The sequence below is a fragment of the Sinocyclocheilus anshuiensis genome, unplaced genomic scaffold, assembly GCF_001515605.1.
Source record: "Sinocyclocheilus anshuiensis isolate Anshui unplaced genomic scaffold, SAMN03320099.WGS_v1.1 scaffold928, whole genome shotgun sequence".
Taxonomy (NCBI): Eukaryota; Metazoa; Chordata; class Actinopteri; order Cypriniformes; family Cyprinidae; genus Sinocyclocheilus; species Sinocyclocheilus anshuiensis.
In genome coordinates, this window is record NW_015552531.1 from 310,813 (window position 1) to 324,554 (window position 13,742).

Consider the following 13,742-nt stretch of genomic DNA (forward strand, 5'->3'; position numbering starts at 1 on the left):
GGTGCCGGAGAACTTTAAGCCCTGCTTTTTCTGCAAACGTCTGAGAAAACGAGCACATCTGATTTTCGCTCCCTTGGTGACGTGGCAAAGGGATCTCATTATAATATTACCGCCCCTTAATCTGCATGTTTCCACCCACAGCGCTGTTATTGTGTTTTCGCAAGCGACAACGGTATATTAGTTCTAATGCCATGTCGAAAGTTTGAGCAAAGCATCCAACTGTTCTGTCTTTGGCTGCACAGAAGAGCACAGAACACTATTTACAGTCCCAGCCTCAGAGGAGACAAGAGAGCAGTGCATTTATTGATTTATTTAATGTATATTGCTGCTGCCACACAGGTGTAAAATAAACATGCGATTTATTTCCCAGCTGTTTACCTTCACAGACATAACCAACTGTTTTTGTAACTCGTGTGTTTTAACCTAAACTTGTGTGTGAATGAGAACTTAGTTTAGTACTCATATGCTGTGTGCACTCAGAAAACAGTATATCAGAATTTTAAACTAAAATGGTTTAAAACGCATGATTTCAGCGCGATAATCAGAACCAAAACAGATGTTTTTTAGCAGGTACAAGCTGTAATGGCGCAGCTCTATTCTGGAAAAGGGGGCGGGGAGCAGCAGCTCATTTGCATTTAAAGAGACAGACACGAAAAACAGCGTTTCTGCTTCCACTCAAAATGGGCATTTTCAAAATGATATAATAAATTATCTGTGGAGTATTTTGAGCTGAACTTTGAGCTGACACATTCTGGGGACACCAGAGACTTATATTACATATTGTAAAAAGGGGAATAATATGTCGTCTTTAATGTTTTACTGATGCAGTTGATGCTCAGATGTTTGTGAAGATACTCCTTATAGCGCTTGCTTTCATTATTTACTAATACAAAATTGCTTCGTTTGAATGGAAAACCGCAAGTATCGGATCAATAGTCTGGTTTGCCGTGGCTGAAGCCTCTTCAGACACAGATGTTATTGTTTTGTGAACGAGCAGTCGCTCTCTGCTTCGAGCAGCTGTGGAGGACATCAGCTGCAGGGTGCTCTGACTGATGCTTCATTCACTCAACACGAGTCTGCCGTAGCCTTGGCACCCAAACAAAGTACTATTTACAGCTGCCTAGATTTATTGATGTACCAGACATCATAAATAATTCGAAATTGCAATTCTAATGGGCCTGCCTTTCAGTCGTTTCACTTTATTTTGGACTTTTAATCTTCTACCAGGCTCTTCTCTGAAAACTGTTTCAGGCTTTCAATCTTGTTGTACAGCCTTTTTATACATGTAGAATAAAAATAAATATTCAGAAATGTTCAGCAATATTAAAAAAAAAAAAATTATTGTATTGCAGTAATGGAAATCCTGCAAAAATGTAAAAAAGTGAAATATATAAAAAAAATTATCATGAAAATAATGTTGCAAAAAAAACACAAAAAAATATTATTTAAAAATAAATTATGTAAAATAATAATTTAAATATGTTTTTTGTTTTCATAACTTTATTTACTTTTAGATTTTGAGGTGAAATTTCAAGCAGTTATATTGTGAAATAAAATGTGAATCTGTCATTATTTTGGCCCTTCAGGTGTCTAATGTACAGTCCCGCTCCGCGCTTGTGTCTTGGACGTCTGTTTCTGTATCGGGATCATCTGGACGGGTCCCTTACTGTAGTTACGAGCTCCAGCTCAAGGACAAGGTCCGAGATGGGAAATACAAGGTTGTGTATAGGTAAGGGCTTCTGTCTTTACAAATAATTGTATTCATTAATGTGTTCTGAGTCACTAAAGCTCTTTGTTTTCAATCATTTACATAACATTTTTCCCCATGCGGTTAGGAAATAATCCTCATGTACGTCTGCAGCTTTGACTTTTTTTTTTCTTTTTTTTTTTTGGTTCCTGAAGCAAAGCTTATAGGCTATTATGAATTGATTGGAAAGCTGAAGGAGGTTTTAAAGAATCACTTCACCCATCTACTCCCACAAACAGACATTCATTCTTAGTCTGTCTCTGTTTCAGTGGTGAGGAGCTCCAGTACACCCTCACTGACCTGAGACCAGCCACAGACTATCATGTCAGGTAAGAGTAGTGTTTCACATTTGCATTTATTCATTTAGTACACACTTTTAACCAAAGCGACTCACAAATGAGTAGGGTTGAGTATCGAAACCCATAGCCCATAATAATGATGTTTTACTTCAGTGTACAGGATTTGTATTTTTTTTTGTTAATTTGTTTTAAAAATCACATTTTAAATCGCAATTCACAAAAAACACACTGATGTGCCAAGCCATCAGAACCGAACAGAACAGAACCGTAGGCTAACTGTATTATTGCATCCCTGCAAACAATACCGACTACTTTGCTGTTATTAGTACTGTAACTGTTATTTTGTGTTAAATTATTGTAGTTGGGTTAGGTAGCTTAGGTTTTATTGTGAACTTGTTTGTTGTTGTTTTGTAATTACTTGTATATTTCCGTATACTTTAAACTTTTAATATATTGTTTAATTAAAAAAAAAAAAATTTCAGTAAAACAGCCATTCTTTAACGTCATACACCGTCGTTTTGTGGCTCTTTTTTTAAAAGTATCGGTTTAGGCATCAGTACCATTTTAAAAGTAGCGATTCGGCACCGGTATCATAAAAAACCCGAACGATACCCAAGCCTACAATTGAGTTGAAACACTCCATTAACTGACCACTTTGAATTTCATTTGAGTGCTGAGGAGAGAGGATCGACCTGATATCTGGTTACCGTGACTAAATTAAAGATGATGCATGCTAAAAATGGATTTGTACTTAAATATGGGAACTTTCTGGATCTAAACACTTATGTTAAATGGCACAATACTGGCACAGAGTGTTCTTCTGGTGGCTACAACGGATACAGCATTCAAATGCATTGTTATCGCTAAATGAATCATTTCAAATGGCAATAGGAGACATTCTGTATACTTTCTGGATTACTCTTGACCTCACCGTGTGTGTGTTCTACAGAGTAAGCACAGTGTGTAACTCTGTGAAAGGTCCCAGTTTTGATGCGTGGGCCTTCACTACCCACAGTGCCCCTCCTGATACCCCTCCACCGCCCAGACTGTCCCATCGCACCAAGAGCTCCCTCACATTACAGTGGAAGGTATGTATGACTGAATTGCATTGAATTCTGTACTATTGTGCAAAGTTTCTACAACCATTAAAATTTTAAGTATCTTAGGGTTCGACTATATTACTTAATGGTGGAATCGTTTATGGTGATTTATTAATAATGCAATTATTTATTGAACATTCCGTGTTGCATCATGCCAAGAAATTCTCCTTTACTGTTCTAAAATCACTGTTATGTATGACCTCTTGTCAATATACACACATTATTTAATCAGTTATTAACAATTTAAAAATATTTTCTTTTTGCTTGACTTTGTGTCCTTAGATTTATGTAGATTTATATATTTTTTTATATAAAAGTTTTTGGTCTGAGGGATTTTTTAAAAGAGATTAATACTTTTCTTAAAGTGACAGTAAAGATATTTTTAATGTTACATTTTAAAATATATTTAAACTGAATAAAATAGCTGTTTTAAACAGTGGTAATGTTTCCGAATATTACTGTTTTACTGTATTTGTGATCAAATAAATGCAGCATTGGTGAGAGTTCTTTCGAAAACTTACCAAAAAACATTTAATTGGTAGTGTATATATTATTTTTTTTGTAATTTCTCATTTTTATTTCAGCCCCCTGCGGACAATGGCTCAAAAATCACCAATTATGTTCTAGAATGGGATGAGGTATGTATCACCTGTAAATTAATTTGGTTATAACCTGTGTGTGCCATCTACTCATAATATTCAGTTGATTTTTCTTTCTCTCTCATTTCCTCTCCATTATTTGCATTCCTTTTTTTTTTTGGCTGTGATGTTTTTTTTCCGTCCCCATGGCACGAGATGTTGGTACTGTGGCGACTGAGGCTTTAACCGACTGTTCCGCTTTACGCCATAGTCTGTCTACTTTAGTTCTTTTTATTTACTCAAAGCTTTTCTGACTCATTAAGAGTTCATTAAACCTCCTCAACTGTGGCTGTGCCGCTCCAGAAGTGTCTGAAGATGCTGGCAGTGGTTCTTCCCCACAGAATCCATTCAGAATACCTCTGCATTTAACCTTAATTAAAGCTCCTGTTGTTGTGACGATTAACACAGCTTCCAGCAGCAATTTTGTTCTTCTTGTTGTTCTTTTCATGTAAATAGTGTTCTGTTCTGACAGCATGTGACTGCCGATGTCCTTTTTTGCATGTTAGAAGATGTTTGTTGTTCTTGTCATCCTATTTGTCATTCCTGACTGCATCGTTTTATCCTCGTTTCTTTTTCAGGGGAAGAAAAACAGCATTTTCCGTGAATATTATGTTGGACACCAGCGACACTGCAAAGTAATGAGGTTGTGCCCTGCTGTCGGGTACACGTTTCGAGTGGCAGCACTAAATGATATTGGCACCGGGTTTGTTTATTTGTCTGTCTCTTACAAAAAACACACATTTTAAAAATTTTAAATTAAATTATAACCAGTAATACCATATGTTGTTTTATTTTATTTTATTTTTTTAATTTAATTTTATTTTATTGTTTTATTTTATTATAATTTCTTTTATTTAAACATTTTGTTTTAAGGTGACGTAGTTACACATTACATGTAACAGTAAATTATGCATAATTACAAGCAACTAACCCTAAAACTAAAGCTTAACCTATAGCAAATACCTGTAGTTAATTAATATTACTCAGTACTTATTTGTGTTATTACACTGTAACAGTGTCACCTTAAAAAGCATAACCTATTTTTATTTTCCTTAATTTTTAATTTTCTTTTTTTATTATTATACTTTTTTTTTAAGTACCTTGGATTGCCATCAAAATACCATTGTCATAGTACTTATTTTTAAAGGGATAGTTCACCCAAAAATGAAAATTCTGTCATTAATTACTCACTCTCATGTCGAAGGCCAAGAGAATAATTTTTGTGCGCAAAAGAAAAAACAAAAACGACTTTATTCAACAATTCGTCTCCTCCGCGTCACCCTGGTGCCATTTTGGAGAATATCCGCTGGACGGTGAACTAACCCTTTAAGGGGTATTTCTGAGGTGTAGGTAAAATATTGTTTTTTAAATTGTTTTATGATTTACTGCAAAAAATCAATATTTGTAAATATAACCCAGCAGCCTATGTGCTCTTAGTTGTACGCAATTTAATAGAATTTTAGCCCTGTGGTGTCCTAGTGTTTAATGGTGCGATAAATGAGAAAATTCTCCTCACTGCGAGTGGCGGCAGTGCCATTCCACTGGGGAGAAAGTCCAGAAAGTTTATAACCTTGTGCTTCTCATACGCTTTGATGATACACAGATATGTCGTATAATCTTTATAGGATGGGATTTATTACTGTACGAATATTTATTTTTTTCTGCAGTGGATTCAGCACAGAAGTCGTCTTCAACACCACAGGAAGTCTCCCGCAGACGTCCTTACCTCCGCGGCTGGCACAGGCAGGTCCGTCCTGGGTTAGGTTGGAGTGGACGCAACCAAACAGCTGCAGCATTGAGGAGGTCGTCACTTACACCCTGGAGATGCAGGATGAGACCAAGGTGTTGAACTCACCCCTACTGCCCCCATCCCATAATCCCCTGATCCCTTGAGCAGTAGTTATTATGGCTTTCTGTTGTCATAACATCTACCAAAAATAGATATTCTCAGCGTTATACACTGGACATCATGTCTCTTAGCGGTTTTTTTTTTTCTACCCTACTGGTTTCTAGTTAATTGCCCTTGCCCACAGTTGTCAGAGTAAATGGACTCTTCTGTATCCATGACTAATGCCTGTCATGTTTCACACCTCGTGTTTGCACCATCCAAATATTTTGAAGAGATTTCATCCACATTATTTTTCGTCTTGCTCATTGCTGTTTATTTTTGATCATACACAGTAATTGTAGAATCTTGCCATTTTTTATAAATTAATAAACCACAAATCTGATAGGAAATATGCTTATTTTATCATCATATCATAATTATATTTAGATTTTATATTATATACATTATATGTGATATTTTTTTATTATATTTTATATTTATTTTAATATATTTTACATAGCAGATTTTTATAATTATGCAATATATAATATTAATCATAAACTTATCCTACTTTAAATTCATGCAACAACATCCGCTTCCTATTTTGCCTCTGTAATGGGGCACATTTCTGAGTGAAACAGGATATTAATCAAGAAAAAAAACAGGACGCAACTTAATTTTGTCCAACAGCAAAAGGCATTGGCGATGTCATCCAACAAAAAACTTGTTTCAGAGACTCAACAAAAACTAATTCCAGTGCGAGTTTAGGGCAGGACTAGCTTTTGTCCGAACAATTGCACATTATTCGTTTTGAATTTCGCTTGTGGCACACAACTGACACAATTCCTCACTTCTATCTGTTTGTCAGCCACATTGCAGTATTTTCAAGTGCAAGACAATGATTTAGACAGCCTTTAAAGCAAAACTAGGAATAATTGTTCCGTACTTCACTTCCTGACACCTAATGGACGATGTGTTTTTGGCAGGGACTGGACTTTCAGGCAGTGTACAGCGGTTTGGAGCTGAACCGTAAGGTGGAGACCCTAAAAAGGAACACACCGTACAAATTCAGGGTGAGTGAAGCACAGATTCAGGATGTTAATGGCACGACAACCCAAAGCCAAAAAGGCTAAGGCTTTCATTTATTATATTTATGTATATTTTGATTTATAGGTGCTGCTTCCTTTTGTTCTCATGCACAACTGTATACACAAACAATACAGTTGTGTACATGCTAGCTAGTAATACATGCTAGTGTTTAACTAAGGCTCTAGAAAAGCACATGTTCCCCAAGCACCTTTCCGTCCTCATTTCCTTCTTTGCTAATAAGGCAATTAGTGATAATCTAATGAACTTCACTTTCTCCGCTAACCTGGAGCTGTTTCTCAGATGTTACTGCAGGTGATTGGGATGCAAAAGTAATGTTGTCTACTTCACAAAAGTGTGTCCTGAAGTCTTCAAACGTCACCTTGGTTATCCGCTTTTCAGTGGTGTGGAGCAGCATTTATTTGAAATATAAATCTTTTGTAACAGTATACATTTCTTTACGGTCACATTTGTTTAATTTAATGTGTCTTTGCTGAATTAATTATTCATTTCTTTAAAAACAAATCTTACTGACCCCAAACTTTTGAACGGTAGTGCATATATAATTAAATATATGCATACTCTGTACTGCAGAAGTAGTTGTATGGTAGTATGCTTCACCTTGGGTGGTCTTGTAACATCTCTCTTTAACTGTCGCCCCCTACAGCTCATCACATGTAGTGGTGAGTGGCGCAGTGCACCGAGCTCTTTGCTTGTGTGTAAGACGACCCCAGACAGACCCGGACCCCCTGTGAATCCTGCAGTAAACGCTGTCACGTATCACAGCTTCTGTGTGACATGGGGTAGGAAATTCGCTAAGTCACCTTTTTATGAAAAGTGTATCATTATGTTCTAATAGTCACTGTTTTTCTTTTACAATTAATTCAGAACCTCCACAAGATGATGGTGGATCTGGAGACTTGACGTATGTCCTGGAGATATCAGAAGGGAATTTAGAAGGCATTTCTGAAGGTTTCATAATTTAATTCAAGTTTAACAGCATGAAAACCTCTCAAATATTTGCCTTTATTTGATGTGTCAGCTGGGGTGAAAAAAGTACTTTACAAAAATATTTTAGGACCATTATTATTTTGTGTATTGTCACATACAAACAAACATGATTATGATGTATAAATAGTTTGTAAAAAAAAATTCTATTTTCTTTTGTAATATTCTCTTTTCTTTATGGTTATGCAAATTGAAGGGGGAAATGTGATTAATTATCATGAAAATAATGCATAAATTATCAAAATTTTGTAAGAATATACACTGCCGTTGTTGTTGGGATTTTATGTTTTTGAAAGCATTCTCTTATGCTCAGCAAGGCTGCTTTTATTTAATCAAAAACACAGTCAAAAGCAGCAAGATTGTGAAATATTATTACAGTTTAAAATAACTATTTTTTATTTTAATGTTTCAAAATGTAATTTATTCCTGTGATGCAAAGCTGAATTTTCAGCATCATTACTCCAGTCGTTAGTGTCACATGATCCTTCAGAAGTCATTCTGATGTGCTGATTTGCTGCTCAAGAAACTTTTATTATTATTATTATTATTAATTTTAAAAACCGTTGTGCTGCTTAATATTTTGTGGAAACAGTGATAGAAAGCCAAAAGAACAGCATTTATTTGAATTAGGATTTTTTTGTGACAATGTAAAAGTCTTTACTGTCACTTTTGATTTAATGCATCCTTGTTAAAAGTATTGATTTCTTTCAAAATTAAAAAACATTACTGACCACACACTTTTGAACAAATAGTCATTTTCTTTCAACAGTATAGTTTCTATTTTTTTTCTTTTGATTTTGCTGTGAAATATGGCTCTGCTGTGTTCCTGACAGATTCAGTGAGATAGATATTTAATTCATCTGTGTCTGTGTTCAGAGAGTCAGTGGATGACACTCTATAGAGGACCAGAGAGGAAACATCTGTGTGAGGATCTAAAACCAGCAACAAGCTACTCCCTGAGACTCAGCTGTGTGAATGTGGGCGGACAAAGCCTGGTATAAGAACATTTACTGATTCCCAAGCTGATTCATGTAATAAAGTCTCAGTGCACTTATTGTGTTGTATGTTGACTGTTGATGTGTTGGTTGTGCAGTGCTCAGATGACTTGACGGTTCGCACACATATCCCGCCCCCTGGCCGCTGTCAACCCCCAAGTATCGTGGGTGATGTCAAACACAAGGAGATGACTTTGCAGTGGGGTGAGTGGGCTGTTTTTTTATTTTGATATCTTTCTATTCTCTTTTCCATTTTTGAGTCTAAAAGGAATAAACTGATTTTCTAAAAATAACTTTGCATTTGTGGCACAAGAGCTTTTTTCCCTTATAGACTGACCTATGTGTGACCCTATTCAACAAATCACTCGATTCATTTGAAAAGACATGGAATTGCAGTTAAAAACAAGCTGAAGGACACTCATCTGCTTTTAGACTAATCATGTTTGCTGCCAGGTCAACAGGTGAAGTATTCAGAGGATTTATAATTATGGAACTCCATGGAAAGTCCAATTTACCCAGAATGCACCTGGACCAACTGAAAGTTTTGCACCTACTTAGTTGTGCTGTTCATGCATTACATCACCCTATTTAGTGTATGGGTTTGTGTATGCATCTGTGTGTTTGAGGGAGCCAGAGATAAAATGCACTTGTTTGTTAGTGATTATACTCCTGACTCACTGTTTTTGAGTGAAGGTGGGCTCATTTAAGAGGCTGAACGCTGTCTATAAATAACTGTGAAATAGCAGTGCTGATTTCAGCCATCCACGCTGACTCTCAGAGCTTTGCGCCACTCTGACAGCAGGCGTAAGCTTCCCTGCATGTTCTCCATCACTGCAATTGATCGGTTCCTTCCTGTAGCCAGTTGCCACAGGGTTGTAGAGGGAACCGAGAATGTGTTTTGGTTTTGAGAGGTTGGTGGCAGATGGATTCGAATAATGCGAATTATTCCAAAAAATTAAAAAAAATTAAAACAATTATTATGAGTCATTTATAATTAATAATATAATTTAATTATAATATAATTGTATTATTATTATCACAATATACAATTTTAGTAATTAATCATAATAATTCATAAAATTATAATTATCCTCTTGCTAACACCTCCTAGATCATAATTTTTGAATGAATAATAATAATAGTAATAATAATAATAATAATTATTATTATTATTTTTTTTTTTTTTGTGGTATACACTTAATGATAATTCATAAAAGGCCTCTTGCCAACTCACCTCCCTATGGAAGCTTGTTTCTCACAATTTGGACTTCTCGGAATTGCAAGCTAATATCTTACAATTCCAAGTTTATATCTCACAAATTCACAATTGTAAAAAAAAAAAATCTGAAATATGAGATAAGAATTCTCAATTACGTTTCATTTTTTATTCTGTGGTGGAAACGAGAACCAGAACTGCAGATGTAAACTCAGAATTCAGAGGGGAAAAAACAGTCAAAATTTCCACTCACTGTGATCATGTATATTGGACTGCAGTGATGGATTATGCTTGGACTTTTCCACTTTTAAATGATTGTTTATTGTTCTGTCTCTGTCTTTGTTTCTCCCATATACCCATTATTCTCCAGATGGTCCTTTGTGTGGTGAAGAGAGTGAAAATGTGGAGTTTAGCTTGGAAATGTGTGCAATGGAGGAGGGTTCGGAGCCAACGGAGGTGTACTGTGGACCCAAAACAGAGTGCACTGTGGGTAATTTGCTCCCTGGCACCACCCACAGGTTCCAAGTTCGTGCAGCCAACAGTGCTGGGGTAAGTCATCCTGCATGCATGATCCAGATATTTATGAATGATCTGGCTCTTTAATAAATGAAACACCGAACAAACTACTTAAAATCTGATTAATTAAAAAAAAACTTTTAATAGAATTTCAAACCATATGGATTGCATTGTAAACATAATTGTATTACATATTACATCACCATCGTAATACATCATAATGTCTTGTTTTTGATTTGTTTTGATTTTTCCTGTTCATACTACAACAAACTATGTGGCAAATCAGTGTTATTATCATTAACTAAAGCTGTTAAATTGTTAATTGAAAATAAAATATAACATTTAAATGTAAAACTTAAGCTTAAAAACTTGAAAAAAATTTTTAAATGTGTACTTGGCAACTAACTGAAATAAAATACGTTTATGTTGAAGCACTAAATTACTAAAACTAGAATTAAAACTAAAAATTATGGAAATATAAAAAAATAAAAAAAAATTACAAAATCATGTAACAAAAGTACTAAAACTTAAACTAAAATTAAAATGAAAACTAAAAATAAAAGCTATTTAAAAATATTAATAAGTACTATAATAGTATATAGATAAGTCAGATTTACAAAAAGTAGAATTTTCGCTTTTCAAAGAATGCTAAATAAATTTTGTTTCATTTACCTTGGGAAATATTTTTGGCTGTGATTTTATTTTTTATTTTTGTATTTTTTTTTGGAAAAGAATCCAGTATACTAATCCAAAATATTCAGTCCATTCAAGTGGTTTTAATTCACCAATTAATGTTTTTCTTCCCAAGTGCCACAATATAAATAGTATATATTTTAGTGAAGGGAAATAGGCTAGTATTTTAGACATTTTGGCTTTTATTCCCTTTCATAAGCAGTGCATCAAAACAATTGACGCTCAAACAGCTATAATTTTGTCCCCTTCACTCCAGCTGTTTTTCCTTTCTTACATGACATCCATGTTTTATAACAAACCCTCTACATTGCCTCTGGCCAATAAAGAGATCTGCTGTCTGCCTCGGCAAGGATATTAAGAAGCTAATTCAGCCATCACTGGAGATGAATGCCTAACACAGTGTAGCACTTTGGGTTTACCTGCCACAGAAATAACAGATCTCCCTCCTTATGGTCGAACCCAGGCCATTCATTACCTTTGAGACAGCTCAAAAAGTCCTAAATCTCAGCTGTTTCTCTCGCTTTTTTTTTCCCTAGTATGGACCATACTCTGAATCGGTGGAAATAAGCACTGGCGCCGGCCCCCCAGGACAATGTAGTCCACCTGCCATCAATGTGACGTCACACACCTGTGCTGATGTGACCTGGGAGGTGAGTCAGCAAGAGGCATTCACACAGTATACATGCAGTAAATGATGAATCACTGTTATCTGATGAAATTGTCAGAGTGATTTTCTGCTGCATTGGGAGAGTAATCAATTTTCAGAAGCAAAGATTGGCTTTGGGACTCGTAGAAAGACAAAAGTACTGGAATAGACCCTCGACACGGCTACAGAAACTCCATCCAAACAGCACCATCGAAAATACAGCATATTTCCTTCATCGATCATTCAGAAAATGCCGAAGACTGATTCTCTGCAGTGAAGGTGGCAGATTGTGTCCACGCAAAACCTTTTCTTCACCAATTGCGCTTTCAGTCCCTTCTTCTCAAAAGACTTGTGACAAAGGGCCTCCTGTGTTTCGTTCACAATGAAAATGAATGTGATTTGAATCCTTGATGTCTCCTGAATGTCAAATATCGTAACGATTTTAATGATTTGCATTCTGTTTGCTATCTTGAGAGGCTGTTTCATATATTAGCGGTGCATATGATGCATTAGCTCTCTTGTGTTTGTCCTGGTGAAACCGTGTTAGGCAGGTAATTAGTCACGTACTGCTGGGAATATGCGTTTGTTGCTCTAGTTTCCTGGAGCGTAACGCTTGCTCTGATCTCAATCCCTAGAACAAAGTGAGCTCTGGGATAGACATTTCTGAGTACCGGCTGGACTGGGGATGTGATTTGGACTCTCTTGAACTGGTCTACAGTGGAACGGAAACCTGCTTCCAAATCTTCAACCTGGAGGCATCAACGTACTACTGCTGCAGGCTACAGGTAATTCATGATGTGTCCAACATGACACATTTTCTGTTAGGACCATGAGACATTGCTCAGATATCCAGTTGTTATAAATGACAACAAGCTGAGAAGCAATTTATTTTTCACAAATTTACCATTTACCAAGAAAAAAGCCTAGTTCATTTTAGTTATCTGACATTTTATTTTATTTTTATTATTTTTTAGATGTATTTATTGGTTGTTGTTTTTTTTTGTTTAATTATCATCCACTTCGCGATATTTAATGCTATAAACAGGGCTGTTAAATAAGCTTTGTCTTGTAGCTATAATGTAGTGGTTGACTGTTTTTAAAATGTTAATTTACATTAAATGGTCATACTGATTTTTAAGGATTATAATAAAATAATTGCAATGTGTTCATTTTTATGTATTATATGTTATGTGTTAATATGTGCAATTTTCACAAAATTGCTGAATTGAAATAAATTGCAGAATTATTTAATTTAAAGAACATTTAATTTATTTTTCCCCCCAAAGTTCATTTTTCTATTAAAAAAAAAATAATAAAATAAAAATCCAGTAAGTTATATATAAACAATATACTTAGATATACCACTGAGCATTTGCTTTAACATTTTAGTTTTTGATTAATCAATAATTTACAGTAAAAATTAGTTATGAATAAATCATCTTTCTCATTTCCGAGTCAAGGAAACACATTATTCTAATAGTTCCTGAAAGTAATTTAGCTCATATAATTGCTTTGAGCATAATCACATTGAAATGCATGCATTACTGGCAGCTTGCATTTTAATTAAACAAACAAGAAGAGTGTAAAACCTTAATCACACAGTGTCAACACTTGTTTGTGTTTACAATTAATTTATAAGAATAAAGTATTAAAGCAAACACAGCCTACATGCATTAGTGTGTGCATTATCATTGTCTCTTTGCGAACTGGTTTTAATGCACCAAAAATAAACCTGCACATTGTGCTGATTAGACATTATAAGCAGTAATAGAGTTCAAATGTTAGACTGTAGCAGAGTAATCTCTGGAAACGTTCTGACCTTTGGGAGCTCCTCTTCACATTTAATTGGCTTTGATTCTGTTATGAACTAATGGCAAAACAATCTATCAGCACCAGAATGAAGAGAAGTCATTTCTCGTTGTACTCTCCAAAATACTGATGACAAACTAAAAGCATGATTTATATATATA

The 13,742-nt window shown here is 35.1% G+C and overlaps 1 protein-coding gene across 1 annotated transcript in view; it reads left to right on the forward strand.

Annotated features, from left to right (window-relative positions):
- Positions 1-13,742, forward strand: part of LOC107663697 (fibronectin type III domain-containing protein 3B-like) — a 60,979-nt gene that overhangs the window by 37,307 nt on the left and 9,930 nt on the right. The window contains exons 8-21 of the mRNA XM_016453988.1: positions 1,587-1,729; positions 2,017-2,076; positions 2,996-3,134; positions 3,731-3,784; positions 4,363-4,487; positions 5,452-5,626; positions 6,599-6,685; positions 7,366-7,501; positions 7,587-7,670; positions 8,583-8,701; positions 8,800-8,905; positions 10,288-10,466; positions 11,663-11,776; positions 12,408-12,557. Coding sequence (XP_016309474.1) covers positions 1,587-1,729; positions 2,017-2,076; positions 2,996-3,134; positions 3,731-3,784; positions 4,363-4,487; positions 5,452-5,626; positions 6,599-6,685; positions 7,366-7,501; positions 7,587-7,670; positions 8,583-8,701; positions 8,800-8,905; positions 10,288-10,466; positions 11,663-11,776; positions 12,408-12,557 — 1,671 coding nt within the window. The remainder of the gene's footprint in view (positions 1-1,586; positions 1,730-2,016; positions 2,077-2,995; positions 3,135-3,730; positions 3,785-4,362; positions 4,488-5,451; positions 5,627-6,598; positions 6,686-7,365; positions 7,502-7,586; positions 7,671-8,582; positions 8,702-8,799; positions 8,906-10,287; positions 10,467-11,662; positions 11,777-12,407; positions 12,558-13,742) is intronic.